This window comes from Spermophilus citellus (assembly GCF_964194105.1).
Source record: "Spermophilus citellus genome assembly, chromosome: 17".
NCBI lineage: Eukaryota > Metazoa > Chordata > Mammalia > Rodentia > Sciuridae > Spermophilus > Spermophilus citellus.
This window is the reverse complement of record NC_138199.1, coordinates 62,914,317-62,934,382: the sequence shown is the minus strand read 5'-3', so window position 1 is coordinate 62,934,382 and position 20,066 is coordinate 62,914,317. Positions and strand designations below refer to the sequence as shown.

At 34.7% G+C, this 20,066-nt stretch overlaps 1 protein-coding gene across 1 annotated transcript in view; it reads right to left on the bottom strand.

Moving 5' to 3' along the window:
- Positions 1-20,066, bottom strand: part of TANC2 (tetratricopeptide repeat, ankyrin repeat and coiled-coil containing 2) — a 477,945-nt gene that overhangs the window by 241,004 nt on the left and 216,875 nt on the right. The window contains exon 7 of the mRNA XM_081272685.1: positions 6,730-6,840. Within this exon, the coding sequence (XP_081128811.1) occupies positions 6,730-6,840 (111 nt within the window). The remainder of the gene's footprint in view (positions 1-6,729; positions 6,841-20,066) is intronic.

Sequence of the window (20,066 nt, the reverse complement as noted above, 5' to 3'; positions counted from 1 at the left end):
TATGTCAGGTAAAATGCTGATAAGAAATCCAAATAAGGGGTGGGATTTTGGCTCAGTGGTAGAGCACTCGCCTAGCACAAGTTAGGTTCTGGGTTCAATCCTCGGCACCACATAAAAATAACATAAAGGTCATTGTATACACCTACAACTAAAATACATGTTAAAAAAAAAAGAAAAGAAAGAAATCCAAATAAAAAATCCTTTACAAATACAAAATATAAAAGATTATGACTATGTCCCAAATATCTCGCACAAAACTCCTTTCCTTTCTTTAGTTTATATTTAAAAAAAATCCTAATTTGTTATCACCTTAAATAACACTGTCCTTTGAAAGACACAGTCATTTAAAAAAGAGATTTAAAAGGATCCATATTAAAAGATTAAATCTCAAATTTCTCTCAAAGTATACGACATGGATAAAAGCCTACTTTCTGAAGATTGGCTTGGCCCTTGGCCCTTAAACTTGCACATGTAGTCATAAGACCTATAAAACTGTCAACTTGGCCTACCATTAGTGTCAAAGTGCACTTCTACACTTGAAATTTTATATTATAATGTGTAACAAAAACGCCCATAAAACTAAAATACAAACAGTAACATTATCCTTTAGTGCGCCACCTAATTACTGAAAATTTTCAATACAAGTTCATTGTAGATATTTTAGAAAATGCAGAAAAGGATAATAATGATGATGATAAACAATAACAGGAAGGGTGCTAATATCTCGTTTGTTTTATCCAAGCTTATAAAAAGCATGTGGCACATACATTATTTTGCATAATCATAGTAAAAACCATGTAATAGAATAAAATACCTATTTTATCACAACATTACAAAGAATTTTTTAATCAATTACTATTTTATTATTTTTTAAAAATGTTTTTATTAGTACAGTATAGTGATACATAAGAGTGGGGTCCATATTGATACAATAATTTATGCATGGAATATAATTTACTCCATTTCAATCCCTGGTGCTTCCTTGTTTCCTCCTTCTCTCCTGCTTCTCCTCTTCCTTTCCTCTACTGGTTCTTCTATTTTTTTTTAATTGGTGTTTATAGGTAATACATAAATGTGGCATTCACTGTGGTATATTCATATATGTACATAGCAGAATTTCTGACAAGTAGGTATATTTTATGAAAGTTATTCATAGTACATAGTAGATAGAAGAATCAGAAATCGAACGCAGGTCTAACTATAAAACCCAAGCTCTTATTTACTAATATACGCAGCCCCAAGAAAGAAAACTGAAACTCCCTACAAGCCGATCGATCAGATACAAGCTCATAAGCATAATTTCACATATTTTACCCAACAGTCCTTTTCCTCTTAAGCAACCACTGTTCCAGTTTGGTGTATTCTAGGTATTTTATTTCTATGTATGTGTATAACTGTAACATGTAATATATAAAATTCAGAAATGTTATGCTAAACATAATGTTGTATGAAATTAAATCAAGGCCCAGAGAAGTTATATGACATGTTCCAGATCAAAAGACTAGTAAGAGAAAAATAAAAATTAAAATGTAATAAGACATTTAACTAAAAATTACCCTAAACTTTAAATATTTTTTTCTGCTTATTTAGAAAACACTTCAAGAAAGGCTGGGAATATAGCTCAGTGGTAGAGCTCTTTCCTAGCTTTGTGAAGCCCTGGTATCAATCTCCAGTACAGAAAAGAGGACAGGGGGATGAAGAGAATGGACACTTTAAGAGAGTGTGCTAGGGCTGTGTTGTGGCTCAGTGGTAGGACACATACCTAGCATGTGTGAGGCAATGGGTTCAATTCTCAGTACTGCATATAAATAAGTAAAATACAGGTACATCAACAACTAAAATTTTTTTTAAAAAAGAGTGCTATACTTCAGAATTATCAGTCTAATAATAGATTTATCTAATATTTTATGAGAATTTACTATGAGCCAACCATTTTGCTAAGTGCTTTGTGTATATTAATCTGATTGAAGTTATCTCCATTTTTTTTAACAGATGAGGAAACTCAGGCTTAGAAAGGCTGACTTACTCAAAAATCATATAGGTAATAATGTCACAAGCAAAAAAACTACAAAGTATAGAATGAATCTGCTCTCTTATTTTAGGAATTGTTCTATTGAAATGACTGCTATCATTTGGCTACCCTTTTTCATAAAAATAAATGTGGCCCTGTTCAATACATAAAACAGAATTTTCTACCTTTCAATCTGAGGGTAGGAAGGCATACTTAGAGAATTTACATAGTAACAGGATTATCAGGCAATATATTTCTGGACTATATTGTGTCCATTTCAAGTGTTCAGCATTAAAACCTGCTGATGACCCTAGAGAAATAACTTAAATTCTCTAGGACTCAGATTGCCCATTGTGAGACAATTGTTAACACAGTTCCCTGAACATCCCCAAATCTGGTGAATTAGTCACATTAACACTATTAATCATCTCCATGGTTGTAGCTGCAGAATCAAAGCATGCGGTTTACTTACATATTTCTCATGTTTCTTGGATACAATAAATCTGATTTGAGGAATTATATAAATATAAATATAATATATATTTGAGGAATAATATATATAATAATAATATACTGAGTTAGATATTTTAGAATCTAATGCTATATAGACTGAAGCACTCAATTTATTATGACACATGTCTGGATCAACAGCTATATCCCAAAATAGCTTTCCTTAGACTCTGCATGCTAAACAGCAATGACTTGGTCTGATTTGATCTACAATTTCCTTCTATATGTAGTTCAACACAGAAAAGTTAGACATGACTACACAGATGCCAGGTACAGATGGAAAACTAAGAAAAAATACATATGTCTCAGACACAAATGCTTTATTCTTTCAACCTAAAATATAAACACCAAAAGGTTTAAGTTTAAATACAGAACAACATGAACAATTACTCTCCAGAAGTCACCAATGGTAGAATAAACCCTCTAGACTTTTAGCCTTGTTCACTCTATCATTTGTAGAATGTCTATATAGCCCTTTAACTTTGGTTCTTAAAAGTATGAAGCCTCTAACAGCAGGTTAGGTATCAGCTGGGAATTTGTTGGAAATGTTTGACCCATTCCAGACCCACTGAACCAGAATTTCTGTGGGGATGGGCCTAGTAATTTACATTTAGACAAGCCCACCAGGTAATTTTCAAGTGTGCTAGAATTTGGGAACCACTGCTGTAACCTTTAATTTACAACTACTGCTCTGTAAAATGTGGTTTCCTGAATTTGCAGATGATAATGAGTAAAGCTGGTGGACAAGAAGATATCAGAACACACTAACTTTAACTGTTTTATTATGTAGGAATATACAATAAAATATGTTCATGTTTCTGTTAGTATATCTTATGTAAAAAATATTCCAAAAAGCTGGCTTAATATTTGTTTTGCAGAAGTGTAAAAATCCTTTCTCTCGTATCCTCTGAAAGTTCCATAATTGAGTCTATGAAATAAATTGCCAGCAAGACAGTTTAATCGGAGAAAAGGCATAAAAATTAATTATGGGGGGGGGGGGCAATCAGAGGAAAGCAAAATGAGTACCTGAACACTCAGTGAGATCTAGAAGCTCATACCCTCTTCGCAGAGGACATTGGAGAGAAGATGTGGGCAACTTTGGGAAGAGTAAATGATTTGGTGATAGCCTGTGACAAAGTTTGTCTGGGCCTGGTATAGACTTTCTTAACCCCACTCCCAACCCCCCACTTGGGTAACATAGTAATCTTCCCCAGTAGATGAGACTCTCTGTGAACGGATTCAGGACAAATGAGTTCCTTGTTCCTTTTTTGAAGAATCTATCTTTAGGCAGATAAGGAAACATTAGAAAAAGCCCCTCTCTGCACTGCTTTGGGAAGAAAGAAGGGAAAGAGGGCAGAAAAAGATTAGAGACACCTTGGTTCTGAGGCTGCTTCTGAAGCCTTCCAAGCTTCTTTGGTTCAAAGTACTCAGGATGTCAAAGCATCATACTTCAGGGTATAGTTTTCTAAATTCCAAAAGTTTGTTTTATGAGTAAACACATCAATTCAGGTTCATTGTTAATTTTTGATACCATGTAGAGACAATGAAAAACCAGCCTCTACCTCAGAGCAAAGCCTGTCCAAGGAAGGGACATCACCTTTGTCCTTGAAAAGACCCACAGAGCACTCCTAGGCACATTCCCACCCTGCTAAGTTGTTTATCTACAAATAACAGGAGAGATCTGTTATGCCAGGTGTCCCTGACTCATTCAGGCTAGGTGGGGATCCATAGCAACCCCCTAGCAGCCACCAATCAGCATGAGATAGGGAAATACCTGGGATGCCAGATGATCCTCCCAGTAGTTTATGGTGGATGATAACATGTTGGGAAACCATGTAGTTCAGCACGTACACCCCTCTTGGCTTAAACCAATCAGTTCAAATGAATACCCCTTTTGTACTGACCAATCACCCCTACCCAACTTGTTCCCGCCAGTGAATGTGCTAATCATGTTTTAGAGTTGTTATTTGATTTTCCCATGGTGTGTGATGATTTGCTATGATGTATGTGAAGTCCCTGCCTTCTCCAAAGAATATATAAAACTGCTGCAAACCCTGGGCTCAGGGCCTCTCCACATCACCAGTTGCTGTGTGTGCGCGTGGAGGACCGAGCTAGCTCGCAATAAACACCTCTTTGCTGCTTGCATCGATCTTGGGTCTCTGGTGGTCTTTTGGGGGTCCTGAATTTGAGCATAACAACAATAGCTTCAAACCTCAGGTTGCTACCCTCAATAGAAACTTATTTTCCAAGGGCCTAATGCCTTTATTATAAAAGAACAAACCACTATGAAGTTTCTATGCTTTAAGTCTGTTGCAGATTAAAAAAAAAAAAAGACTACATAGCATGACAATTAGCATTTTGGCATCATGTTTTAGGTTCTCCCTGGCTTTCTAAAAATCTTTATATATTTCTTTTATATATATATATATATATATATATATATATATATATATATATATATGTTGTAGATTGATACAATAGCTTTATTTTATTTTTATGTGGTACTGAGGATTGAACCCAGGGCCTCACTGTGCTAGACAAGTGCTCTACCGCTAAGCCACAACCTCAGCCTTCTAAAAATCTTAATTGAGGTTTAGTTGGTTCAATTCTAAATCAATAAAGAATTTATACTTGTGGAAAATATGCATAAATAATTACATGGATAAAACTGTCCATAGCTATTCAGTACTGACATTCCAACACAAACAGCAGCTACTTGCTTCATGATAATAACAATAGCTAGATCAGATAAAGGATGTCATATGGGAAATAAGAAAAGGGAAAATTAGGCTCTCCTAAGAGTGTTTTAACTTGCAAATCTGGTAAATAAAAGGCCTCTGACAGGTTGGGGTTTAGTTGGTAGAGTGTTTTCAAGCATGTGCAAATTCCTGGGTTCAATACCCAGTTACCCACCTCCCAACCCTCCCATAAAATAATAATAAGCCTTAGGAAAAAGGCATACAAGATCAATGCATTTATATATTTTACTTTAGAACACTAAAATTTGCATGAAGAAATGCAAAGCACAACATTCCATTGCCTAAGAAGTATGATCATACCTCAAAACATGTTAAAGAGCTTTTGTTTCTTTTGGAAACAGGAAAGCTGTTTCCTAATACATAACCATTAGTGATTTAGAAGAGAATAAGTCATCTGTAACAGTGGTTGAAGTTCAAGGTTCAATGCTCTGAGAGTGAAAGTCCCAAGGACTTTCAATATTTTAAAAATTGATTCATATAAAATCAAATGTCTTTTGTTTCACTAGATTTGGCCCATGTTTCTCCCATTGTTTGGTTTTGTTTTAACTTTTCCTATCTGGCTTCAGAGATATATGATCCTCACATTTCAGATCAGAGCTGTTGTTATCTCCTCTAGAAGTAGGAATCATTTTACTCTGCTGAATCCCAATGCTGTAAATATGTAATGGTTGCATTCATGCTGGTTAACATCAATTTTAATGAGCAAGAATAAACAAAAGAACTAAAACCAAGTCTTCTAAGGTCCTTTACTAACATTCTGATCTGTATACTCAACTAGAACTGCGAACATTTCTGACACAGTTCTATAGACTCACTCTAGAGAGAGTGTAAAGGATGTTGCCAGGCAACGCATCTAAGTCTGAAAGAATCTAAGCATTGATAACGAGTCTGTCTCAGTTTGGCTCCCACACAGGAAGGGTTTTAGTGAAGTCCCACATGTGTTTACAGGTCATACACAAGAGGTATTTCTAAAAGTGAGTGTCCAAAGGGAGTTCAATTCAGGAATCTATTTCTTTCCTAATTCAAGTTTAATGTTTCCAATATTACAAGTATTTTCTATAACTATCTAGAATTCTAACAAAAATTAGGCATAGTAGGTCATATGCAAAAGGTCCAGTGTTGAACAGACATTCATATTCACATCTTCAACATTTCCATTTGCACATGACCATGACAAAATCTCTTGTATTATTTCAAATCACAAAAATAACTCAGAAATTATTTTCTTTTGAAGATTATCTTTGAAATTGCTTTTAATATTTACTATCATTATATCAAAAGTCAAAACAGGATTTTCAATAAAAACTATATTCTTTAAGGAGAATATATAACCAGTTGAGAAAGAGTTAACATGATTTTATGAGTAGTATACATGCAAAACACTGCTCTGCAGATGGGCCTGATCCAATCCTCCCTCTTTCAAAGCAGACACTTTGCATGCATGCTTACCAGGGCAGTATGTGTCCACGTCCAGTTTCTGAGCTGAAGTGAGGGTTGGGGAGCCAAGCTCGGATTCTGGAATTCGTGGGCTCTCAACAAACTTTGCCTTCCTCAGAGGGGCTAAGGACAAAGAGAGAGAGCCAGAGAGAGAGGGAGGAGAGAGGAAAATGGGAAGGGAAAGAAAAAAAGTAAAGAGACGGGGAAGGAGAAGGGTAAGGGAAAGAGAGAAACATAGAGGGGTCATGAGTAAGGGGAACAGCAGGCAACAGATGGAAGCACTTAAATGAACGACACACTCTGTCAGACTCAGATCAGGTTACTCTATTTTTTGTGCCAGAAAAAAATTAACTGCGTTCTTCATAGAGGAGATGGGTCTTGCTAAAAAGTCTCTGAAAAAGAGAAAAGCTAAAAGCTAATATTCAAAACTATGAGTATAAATTGTGATTATCTACTACTTCTGGCTCTTTTCTCTTTATAAAGCAAAGAACTCTTATTTTGGCTATCTGTGCCATTAAATACAAGTATTAACTGACAAAATGACAGGACTAAATTTAAAGGTTCTGTTCATGATAACTGTAACCAAAAGGTCATTTTTATCCAGAAATAGCTACTTTAATATTCAGTAATGATAAATACAAAAGTAGGATTAAATATAAGTCATCACTCCTAATCTATGTAGTCTAAAGCAATCACTGTAGTGTTCTGTCACTAACGTAGGAAGTTGAAACTCCTAGCAGGCTAAAATATTAACTAGGCCATGCCAATTTGACACTGATGCTAAAGAAATGTAAATTTACAAACTTAATCATGAAGTCTATGGAACAGTAATATTCTATGCCATGGAATTCATTCATAAAGAATGAAGTATAATTTGTGATTGAAAGTTTTACTTATAGAAAGCACATATCAATTTTATTTACTGATTTTTAGGGGGAAATTAGGAAATACTATTAACGTTTATTCAAATAATAAGTTTGTTGTTGTTGTTTTGGTACTAGGTACTGAACCCAGGGGCACTTTACCACTGTGCTACACCCCCAGCATCACCCCTAACCTTTTAGATTTTGAGACAGTCTCACTAAGTTGCTTATGGCTTTACTAAATTGCTGAGGCTGGCCTTGAACTTGCAATTGCCCAAGATAGTGGGATTATAGGTGTGTGTCACTGTGCTAGGCTCAGGTAAGTATTTTAAAAGTTAAAATTATGAAGATCGCTATGGTACTTTCAAATTGAGTTCCATTAAATAAACTTTAATAAGGTTAAATTATTTAGCATAGCACTAGTACAAAAAGTTCAAATGAATATGAAATTGCTTTGTATAACTGTGTTTAAGACATGTAAATGTTTAAGATCACACTGCTATTTTTTTAAAGTTTCTGCATGTTCTTTAAAATCCTCATTCTTAATTGACCCACAGAGGATTCTGTTATTCCTAAAGATGCTCTAAAAAGAATTATAAAACATTGTCATTCCAATGGCCAGAGTTCTCCTTTGTTTTCTTTGGAGGATAAAAATGATAAAGTATTAATAAGATATAGAAAATAATTTTTAAATTGCCAATACTCAAAACCTACAGACAATAAAATCATAATAAACCTTAAGGTGTGTATATATATTTCAAGTATATATTAAAAATACGACTTAAAGCCTTTCATTGTCTCCATGGCAACAGGGTCCTAACTCAAAGGATGCTATTGATAGAACTCTTATCCAAAAGTGAGCTTTAAGACAGCAGAACTTTCAACTCTAAGAGTGTAATAATATTTGAGCATGTCTTTTAAAATCATTATCACAAATGAAGGTCTCAAGAGATATATATGCAAACTACTATCAGCCAAAATCCAAATCTCTTCATTATATTCTCACCAACTAACTAGAAAATAATGAAACATTTTATTTATTCAAAATTGCATTTAGGAGGAATGATTATAATTTTATTCTTAACGTTTTTAAGTTCTTTACTAGAATTTTACTAAGGTATTGTCATGGCATCAGAATAACTATTATACCTGCTGAGTTCTGACAAAGACAGCATTGGTCCCTGATCAAGGGACTCTATATATTTAAAAATTCTAGATAGTAAACTTTTGGGGTAATAGAAACCAGCATTTTAGGGTAGAAATATAAGAAAGAAATTGAGAATGGTAGAGAAACTGAAGGGAGGTAGGAAGAGTATACACAATTTATGAGATGAAGTCAAAGAGAAAACTCAGCGTCCTAGAAATTGTACAGAAAAAGAAAAGTAAATAGCTGAAGACTATGAAGAGAGTACAGACTACATGGTATTAATCTGAAATTGAAAAGATTTGGGAAATACGAAATTTCTTGCTAAAATATATAATTTTCTAACAAAGACAGTTATTTTTGATCTGTGAAGACTAATGCTATACTGACTCTTAGGAATTCCAATTAAGGTTATCTTTCAAGCTCACAAATGATATTTAATTCTTACTTCTGTCTACCTTTACCACTTCATCCATGGGGTAGTGTGTATGTCTAATAGAAGTTCAATTATTTTATAAAACAGACGATAATGGTGCTATTATAGATAACAAGTGTTATTTGTAAGTCAAACACAGGAGGTATAATCACAGATAATGAGAGGTTTTTCAGTAGTCATAATACTGCCTGGTAGAGAAAATAAAAGGAAAACTTAGAAGATGTAGACAGTAGTTTTCTTGAAAGCGTATTTTAATAAACTTCATTGTAAAAATGGTACATAAGATAATTCAGATAGGTAAGAAAATGCTACATCAAAAGGGTTTTACTGATAATTGAAATACAGGTGATTGGTTGAATAAGATGAGTAAAAATATTAAAACCAAAACCAGGTATTTTACTGTGATGTAAGAACTCATGGGAAACTACTGCTCTGAGAATGATCTGAAGCAACACTGGGAACATGATTTTTTATACCATAAGAGATTTGAGTTTGAGAATCTGGTAGAAGTTGAGGAAGGATGCATATAGACTTAGCGGACAGGTATAATGGTTTGAAAGACATGGAGCAGTGATGAGTATGGCTATGGAAAATAAAGCAAGCAAGTGGTTGCGAGGCACAGTATGTAGAAGCAGTATAACATGGTAACACAATAGTAAAGAGTTGGATGGTACAAGAATTAAGGGTCTAGGCTTTGAAACTACAAAGCCTAAGTTAGATTCCTACCTGTTCTACTTAGCTGTTAAGAATCCTTCTGTTTCCTCATTAGTTATCTTGGGTTTATAAGAGTACCTATATCATGGATCAGTTGTAAAGATTACATTATTCAAATAAAATCATCAGTATGCTGCCCAGCACAGAATATTACTGAATTTTTTAAAAATGCAAAACAGGTTTATTACTGATAGACAATAAGGGACAACAGAAGACTAAGATCCATTGTTAGCTGTTCCCCCAGGGCTCAGAAAATCTGCTCAGGATTATGATAAGTGAAGCTAGCCAATCCCTAAAAGACAAATGCCAAATGTCTTCTTTGATATAAGGAGGGCAACTAAGAACAGAGCAGGAAGGAAGAGCATGAGAAGAAGATTACCATTAAACAGGGACAAGAGGTGGGAGGGAAATGGAGAGAGAAGGGAAATTGCTTGGAAATGGAAGGAGACCCTCATTGTTATACAAAATTACATATAAGAGGAAGTGAGGGGAAAGGGAAAAAAAAACAAGAGAGAAATGAATTACAGTAGATGGGGTAGAGAGAGAAGATGGGAGGGGATGGGGGATAGTAGAGGATAGGAAGGGCAGCAGAACAACAGACATTAGTATGGCAGTATGTAAAAACGTGGATGTGTAACGGATGTGATTCTGCAATCTGTATACGGGGGAAAAATGGGAATTCATAATCCACTTGAATCAAATGTATGAAATATGATATGTCAAGAGCTTTGTAATGTTTTTAACAACTAATAATAAATAAATAAATAAATAAATAAATAAATAAATAATCTGCTCAGGGTGGATAAAGTCTTTCTGTGGGTGCCTCACTTTTACCACAGTTGAGGGATCTTGGAAAACAGTCTATCCTGGGTGCTATACCCTCAGGTCATTTGAGTCACTGAGTGCAAGTATTAAAGGACATTCAGTTTATAGGTAGGGGACTAGAACAGGCTCAGGGTATTCCAACCAGCTCTCCCTTATCTCAGGATGTTATATTCCTAGCACATTCTATCATTATTCTTGAAAACTAAGTGAGACATGGGGAATATTACTGGTTTTTCTGTGTTATTACTAACATCACAGATTCAGCATGATTTGGAAAGTCTGAATTTTGTGTGTTGGGGGAATAGGGGAGTGACACAAAAATGTCTAAGATGCTAGAGGGGAATGAGAATAATAATAGTATTACCATTTTAAAAAAAACTAAGAAGGCTGTAATGTTGAAGTAAATATAAGTTATACTTTATAAAATAGTAAAATGTTCAAATCAAAAAGGGTCTAGGTTACCCAGTGGCTTGGGAGGTTGAGGAGGAGGATCAAGATTTCAAAGCCAGCCTCAGCAACTTAGCGAGGCAAGAAGCAACTCAGTGAGACCCTGATCACAAATAATGAGAGGTTTTCCAGTAGTCACAATACTGCCTGGTAGAGAAGAGAAAACGAAAACTTAGAGGATGTAGACAGTATTTTTCTTGAAAGCGAAGCAACTGGGGATGTAGCTCAGTGGTTGAGTTTCTCTGAGTTCAATCCTCAGGACCCTCCCCTCCACAAAAAAAAAAAAAAAAAAAAAAGGTCTAGATTAGACAACAACAATTCTTCCCCAGATCTCTGGGTAATGGTGGTGGTAGTGGTTCCTTTGAGAACAGATAAAAGCAATCAGATCTATCACTGTCAATAGTGACCAAGAGAATCCACCTATGGACCTCTGTAAACTGGAATGATGTTGATGATACTGATACAAACCTCATTGAAAAAAATAAAAAGGCATTAAAATAAGAGTTTTAAATAACTATTAAAGCATTTGTTTTTGATAGAAGTTTCATAGCAGGAAATAATTTTTAGGAACAAAGTAGCACAAGAATCAGATACTCATGAAAGAATTACATGGAGACTGACAAAATCAAAGTAAAGATCAGAAAAATGAGAAATGAAGAATGAGCTGGGCACAGTGGTGCATGTCTATAATCCTAAGTACCTGGGAGGCTGAGGCAGGAGAACTCCAAGTTCAAGACTTGCAAGCAAGAGTCTGCCTCTAAATAGATAGATAGATAGATAGATAGATAGATAGGACTGGAGATGTGGTGCAGTGATGGAATATCCCTGGGTTCAAGCCCTAATACCACAAAAAAGAAAAAAAGAAAGAAAGATAATGGGTGAATGTAATAAGTAGAGCAACACAAAGTACTAATGAAAGAAAAATTCTGAGATATCCTAAACTTAATTACAAGGGCAAGAGGAAGGAGTAGGAAAAGACATAAAGGAAGTTAATTAGTTCATAGCTGCATGTAAAACCAACAAAAGACTATTTCACATTCCTGAATGTATGATGAAACCTTGACTTAATTTTCATCAAGGCTGACCACCAGGGCCACCAATCCCTCTTTATATATAAACTTTCCAGACTATTACCCCCAGCCAATACAGAAGTAACAATTATTACTTCTTATGGATTGCTTTCCTATTATAAAGACTTCCCAGCTTTGCATTGTCCCATCCCTCTCATCTATGGCCAATGAGGGTTCGATGTAAACATCTTGTGCTTTCCTTCCTCAAATATTTCATTATAAAAATATTTTTAGCTTTAGATCTAGTGAACATTTTTCTACTAGTTACCTAGCCCTGCTTCTTCTGGTTGCAGAAATTTGTCCCTGAACCTGTTCTTTTTTTCAGACTAGCATCTGTAATGGCTTGATAAACCATTTTATTTCAGATAGTTCAGGCAAGAAAAAGAAGCATAAAGCATCCAAATTAGAAAAGGAGAAATAAATTATCTCTGCTTGCCGATTATATAATCTTACAGGTAGAAACACCCTAAAGATTCCACAAAATAACTACTAAAATTAATAAATGAACTCAACAAAGTAATATGATCACAAAAATCAGCTGCATTTCTGTACACCAACAATGAATAATCTGAGAAGAAAACTAAGGAAACAATTTAATTTAAAATAACATACACACACACACACACACACACACACACACACTACTTAGGCATAAACGTAATCAAGAAGACAAAAAACACTTGTATGCTGAACACCTTATAAAACACTACTGAAACAAATTAAAGAAGGCATAAATAAATGGAAAAATATTCACTGAAAGACTTAATTGTTAGGGCAGCAATACTATCTCAAATGATCTATAGATTTGAAGCAATCCCTATGAAAATTTCAATGACCTTTTATTGCAAAAATAGAAACACCCAGCAGAATACAACAGACACTAGTATGGCAGTATGTAAAAATGTGGATGTATAACCGATGTGATTCTGCAATCTGTATATGGGGTAAAAATGGGAGTTCATAACCCACTTGAATCAAATGTATGAAATATGATATGTCAAGAGCTTTGTAATGTTTTGAACAACTAATAATAATAAAAAAAAAAGAGAATTAAACAAATAGAAACACCCATCCTAAATTAACATGAAATCTCATGGGACCCCTGAATAGTAGAAACAGTGTTGAAAAAGAATAAAGTTGGAGTTCTCACATTTCCTAATTTCAAAACTTACAAGGCCTGGGGTGTAGCTTAATAGTACAGAGTACGCTTATCATGCACAGGCCCTGAGTTAAATGGCTGGTATGAAAACAACAATAAAACCGTATAGGGGCTCCTACAAATTGCAGGATTTAAAGGAAGACCTCGTCATTATCTTGACTTACCTCCATTTTGTTCTCTCTCTGTCCTAACTTTCTATAGGCAGTCATGCTGGAAATGGAAATTGAACAGAAACTGCCCCCTAAATTCTGTACACCAGGACGATACCAGCAGGACCTCAAAGAACCAAACCTACAACCAGGCCAACCCAAACTGCTGTGCATATGCATACCTCTTGTTTTTTCCCCCATATAATCCTGAAACTGTTTTCAGTATGGAGAAGAAAATTTTCAGGACCAACTATCTTCCCAATCTGGTCCAGCAGAAAATAAACCCCTTTCCTGCTTCATCATCATGATGTCTGTTAATCGGACTCTAGAAGCAGGTGGCCGAACCTGGTCTCTCAAGATCCCTAGACTCAGGCCTCTGACTAAAGATCTCATAACACGACTTATTGCAAAGCTTCAGTAAGCAAAAAGGTAGAGGCAGAACTGGCATAAAGACAGACATACAGACCAATGGAACAAAATGGAGGCCCTATAAACCCTAAGATCATATAATTTTCAACAAGGGTACCAGTACCATTTAATGGTAAAAGGGCAGTTTTTTTCAATAAATTTTGACAAAATTGAATATCTTTCTGCAAAAGAATGAAGTTATCCAATCCCAAAAAACCAAATGCCAAATGTTTTCTCTGATATAAGGAGGCTGATTCATAGTGGGGCAGGGAGGGGGAGCATGGGAGGAATAGATGAACTCTAGATAGGGCAGAGGGGTGGGGGCGAAGGGAGGGGGCATGGGGTTAGAAATGATGGTGGAATGTAATGGACATCATTATCCAAAGCACATGTATGAAGACACAAATTGGTATGAATATACTTTGTATACAACCAGAGATATGAAAAATTGTGCTCTATATGTGTAATAAGAATTGTAATGCATTCTGCTGTCATATATAAATAAAAATAATAATAAAAAGAATGAAGGGGCTGGGGATGTGGCTCAAGCGGTAGCACGCTCATAAAAAAAAAAAAGAATGAAGTTGAACTCTTATACCATGTAGAAAACTAAATGTAAATGGATAAAAGACCTAAAAATAAGAGCGAAACCTATAAAACTCTTAGAAGCAACATGGTGGCAAATATTCTGAACTTCAGAATTGTTAAGGAAATGAAGAGAAACAGTGGGTAATGTATTAGGAAAGAGAAAACATTACATAAAAAGTTTAACAGATCTTTCATAGGCAGAATCCTACAATATTATTAGCATTTCAGTTCTGAAACATTTATTCATCGTACCTTTGGGTACCATGAATATCTGGAAATAAGTGGAAATAGATCCTTCCAAGCTGTCCAATGTGTTGATTAACTATTATCATGGGGCTGGGGTTGTGGCTCAGTGGTTTGCACATGTGAGGCACTGGGTTCGATCCTCAGCACCACATAAAAAAACCAGACAAAATAAAGATGTTGTGTCCATGTATAACTAAAAAAAATAAAAAATATATTATCATTAACATCCTTAAATGCTACACAAACAACATCTTGAAGACGAGAAGAATGTCAAGAAGCTCTTCCTTGTTACAGTTATGTACTTCCTTCAAAATGGAATATCAAAAAAGAAAAAAAGGTAGTTTTAAGAGAATTATAGGGCTGGGGATGTGGCTCAAGCGGTAGCGCGCTCGACTGGCATGCGTGTGGCCCGGGTTCGATCCTCAGCACCATATACCAACAAAGATGTTGTGTCCGCCGAGAACTGAAAAATAAATATTAAAAAAAATTCTCTCTCTCTCTCTCTCTCTCTCTCTCCCCCCTCTCTCACTCTCTCTTTAAAAAAAAAAAAAGAGAATTATAAATTTTGTATATTTATGTTCTTTTAAAGTTGCATGAAGAGTTTTATGGTTGTAAAAGTAACTGGGGAAAATATGTTCACTTTACATCTTTAAAAAGCAAACTGAAGAGCAAATTAAAACCCAAATAAGCAGAAAAGGGAAATAATAAAAATGAAAGCAGAAATAAATAAAATGACAAATAAAAATGAGAGAAAACAATGAAAGCAGAATTTAATTCTTAAAAGAAAATTAACAAAATTAAAAACCTTAATCTGACCAAGAAAAACTAACATGAATTACCAAAATTATGAATAAAAGGGGATATCACTATTGACTCCACAGAAATGAAAAGAATCAATAAGTGAAAATTATGAATGATTTTATGCTAAACAATTAGGCAACATAGATAAAATGGACAAATTCCTAGAAAGACACAAATAACCAAAATTGATAAATTAAGTAATAAAAAAAATCTGAATAGACTCACAATAACAAAAAAATTGAAGTAGTAATTAAACAATTTCCCACAAAGAAAAGCCCAGTCCCAGCTGGCAGCAATGGTGAATTCTATCAAATAAGAAAAAACTAACAACATTCCTTTATAAACTTTATTAGAAAATTAAGGAAGAATCTGGGATGGAAGCAAGTGGTCTAGAAAAACAGGTTACTTAAGGTACATGTGGCTAGATTTTATACTAACAGGGTATAAGAAATGTATAATGATATTAGAGTTATGGGTTTAGTCAACTGAAATAAATATTATCACACTTTACTTTGAGAAAAAACTTTAAAAAATAAACTTTCCCAACATTACATTTATTTATTTATTTTTTAAATATTTATTTTTTTTTTAGTTTTGGCAGACACAACATCTTTATTTGTATGTGGTGCTGAGGATCGAACCCGGGCCACATGCATGCCAGGCAAGCGCACTACCGCTTGAGCCACATCCCCAGCCCCCCAACATTACATTTATTAATGAGAGTTTTCTTATAGTTTTATACACAATTTAAATTTTTGCTCTGATCTTATTTGGTACTTCAAAGCAGAATAAAATTAAAGACTATTTTTTTTCTTTTTAATTTATTTTTTTGGCTCAATGGAAATTCATTCTCATTCATATATTTCTCTCTCTCTCTCTCTCTCTCTCTCTCTCTCTCTCTCTCTGTATTGGGGATTTAACCCAGGAGCATTTTACCAGGAGTTACAGCATACTGAATCACTGGGATTACAGGTGTGGGTGACCATGCCTTTCTGGAACTATTCTTAAAATTATTTTTCTTAGCCAGGCACAGTGGCATACACCATAATCCAGGTTATGGGGGTTGGGGGGCTGAGGCAGAAGAATTCAAGTTCGAGACCTGCCTGTGCAACTTAGGAAGACTCCCCTTAAAATAAAATTTAAAAAGGGCTGGGGAACTGTAGCTTGGTGATTGCCTTGCATGTGCCAGGCCCTGGGTTCAATTTCTAGCACTTCCGGGGGGGGGAAAAAAAAGAAGGGGGTAGAAAAACTATGTTTAAACTTTGTTTTAGAAAGACAGACGGAAGCATTGGGGATATATCTCCATGGTGGAATGCTTCCTCACAAAACTGAGGCCCTGGGTTTGGATCACCCAGGGGAGGGGGGGGGGAGTGGAAAGAGATAAATCTGTTTGGGACTCTATATATTGTCTCTTTTCTTTTTTTTATTATTAGTTGTTCAAAACATTACAAAGCTCTTGACATATCATATTTCATACATTTGATTCAAGCAGATTATGAACTCCCATTTTTACCCCGTATACATATTGCAGAATCACACTGGTTACACATCCACTTTTTTTACATACTGCCATACTAGTGTCTGTTGTATTTGCAAGCTCAATTCTAATGCAAGGCATGTAGCTCTAAAACCAGTTATCTTGATTTCAAAAATGCTATGCAACAACAAATAAAATAACAACTAAGATATGCATAACAGTTTATTTTATTTTTATCTACATTTTTACCTAAGCTCATTTGACCTACATAATTTTTTTTTTCTAGGAAAAACACATTAATTCTATTTATGGATGGGAAAACAATCACAAGACTCTTACACAGACCACAGTAATTTAAGGGGTTGATGATAGATTCATATCCAAGTATTTTTATTTCAATTATATTATTTCATTTATAAAATTGTTCCTCATGGTATCAAACTCATTTTACGATATGAGAGAGAATTTTAAATGCTCCATTAAAAAGGCAGTATGGAATTACATAGTGTGGCAAATATAATGGTTCCTACCAACATTCTGAACTCATGTTTTTCTAGGCACAGGGGTGACTATAATTGCCAGCTACCGTGGTATGTAGGAAGGACTATGTGACTTGTTTTGGCCAACATGATTACGTGTAGAAATGACCATAACCCTTGCATGATTCTAATAGTCTGTCTCTTCCTCTAGAACCAAAGTCATGAAGAAAATCTCATGCCGAGATGGTGAAAGTACAAGGCTGAAGTAGCCTGGACTGCTTTGTATTACCAATAAGACAGCTGTCCTGCAGAGCTATTCAAACTTGCTGGATAAACTACAAATAGACATTTGTTGTACAAAATCACTGAGATTTTTAAGGTTCTTTGTTATGGCAGCATAGTCTAGTCTATTCTAATGAATGAAATAGCTACAAAGTTATCCTGTTTTCCATTATCTGTCAATCTTCCCAAATATGTCAAGGAGAACTTTTTTTAACATTTTTTTAAAATTTTTTGGAAGTAGTTAGAAACAATACCTTTATTTTATTTATTTATTTTTATGTGGTGCTAAGGATCGAACCCAGGACTTCACATGTGCTAGACAAGTGCTCTACTGCTAAGCCACAATCCCAGCCCCTGTAAAGGAGAATTTTTTTTTTTAAGAGAGAGAAGAGAGACATAAGACAGAGAGAGAAGAGAGACATAAGACAGAGAGAGAAAGAGAATTTTTTTAATATTTATTTTTCAGTTTTCAGTGGATATAACATCTTAATTTTTATGTGGTGCTGAGGATCGAACCCAGCACCCCGTGCATGCCAGAGGAGCGCATTACCACTTGAGGCACATCCTCAGCCCCAAGGAGAAATTTTTAATGTGGTACTAATATCAGCTAACTCCTCTTTAAAAAAAAATTTTTTTAGTTATAGTTGTTGATAGACCTTTATTTTATCTATTTATTTTTATGTGGTGCTGAGGATTGAACCCAGTGCCTCACATATGCTAGGCAAGTGCTCTACCACTGAACTATAGCCCCAGTCCTAATTCTCCTTTTTAACAAAAGAAGGAGAAGAACTTAGCTTCAGAGTTTTATGATGTTTGAAATAGGTTGAACATTCTTTCTAGTTAATATTATAGTTATGGCACATGATACTTGTTTTTCAGTTTACTAATGTCTCTTTTACTTAAATTTATTTTAAGATAAATTTATTTAAATAAAAGCATAAAATTCCAAGAAAATATTAGGTTAAAAACAAGTATAGCTATAAGCAGGTATAGCAAAAATCATAAAGATGTTATACCAAATGAATAAAACTGAGCAAGAGTGTACTATTGCTACTTGTATCAACAGGGCAATTCCTGATTTATTTCTTCACTTTTTGCCCATACTATGTTGAGTTGTGAACAAAAGGTTTAGGCAACTACATTTAAATTGGTATTCAATATGAAGGGCAGAATTGATAAAATATTTTCAGTTAACAAGAACAATGTTTTAGAGCCATGACTGGAATACTGGTTAGGTAATAACAGAATTAAGAGAAAACAAGTATAAAGTGTCGAAAATATGTAATAATTAAACTAAAAAAGAATTATCACATCAATAGACATAGTTATTTGATCAACTTAACTGGAGCAGTCTTTTACAATTCTTTTTCCCGATCTTTCCAGAAGGGCTGATCCAGTTCTACATGCCTTTAATGACCTTTATTTCCACTGATGGCATAGTCAGAAGCCAAAAATGTGGAGAGAGGAAGCTCGACAAAATCTGTGTGTTTTACATATAATACACAATCTCTGAAGACTCTAGTTCAGGGTTATTATGCAGCATCCAACTTAGATAAATGTGGCATGTTAATATAGAAAAGCTATAGTTACTTGGTTAAACCCAGAGTAAATCATGAAGTTATTCTTTAAAGCTTTACAGTGACTCATAGTGGGTTCTCACACTTAGTTTCTAAATTGTGTACCACAATTGAAAATACGTAAAAGATTTAAATATGGACACTTACTAACTTGGCACCAAAAGAAATGCCTTTGAAAAATTTGTTTCTAATGATGAAGAAAGAGAAAAGGAAAGATAAATAAGAAAGAGAAGAAGAAAATATTTCATCTTAGAGGATGGAAGAACACATATTGATAAGAAGATAGGGATGGGTTGCCAAATTACATAGACTGAAGTAGCCCTTCTAACTTCCAGGCAGACAGAACAAGAGCTAGCACCAGATCCACAGTGAAAAAAGCAGTGTTTTCATCTTAATGAACTAATGTACATACAAATAATGTGATAAAAACTCAAGTCTCTCAAGCTCACTTTTACCCTATGTATTTGTAGAAATTATACTCCTCTCTCATAGACATATTACCACAGTTCCAAGACTATTGTATTTCTCCTAGTATTAAGGTAGACAAAGAGCTGAAGTGAACAACACTATCTCAGTGCTTAATAAAATAGAACAGATTTTTCACTCAAAATGGATGTTTAGTTGGAAGCTCCTTCTTTCTACTGTATAGTCCCACCATTATCTTATAGCCTCAGAGTACTTTGC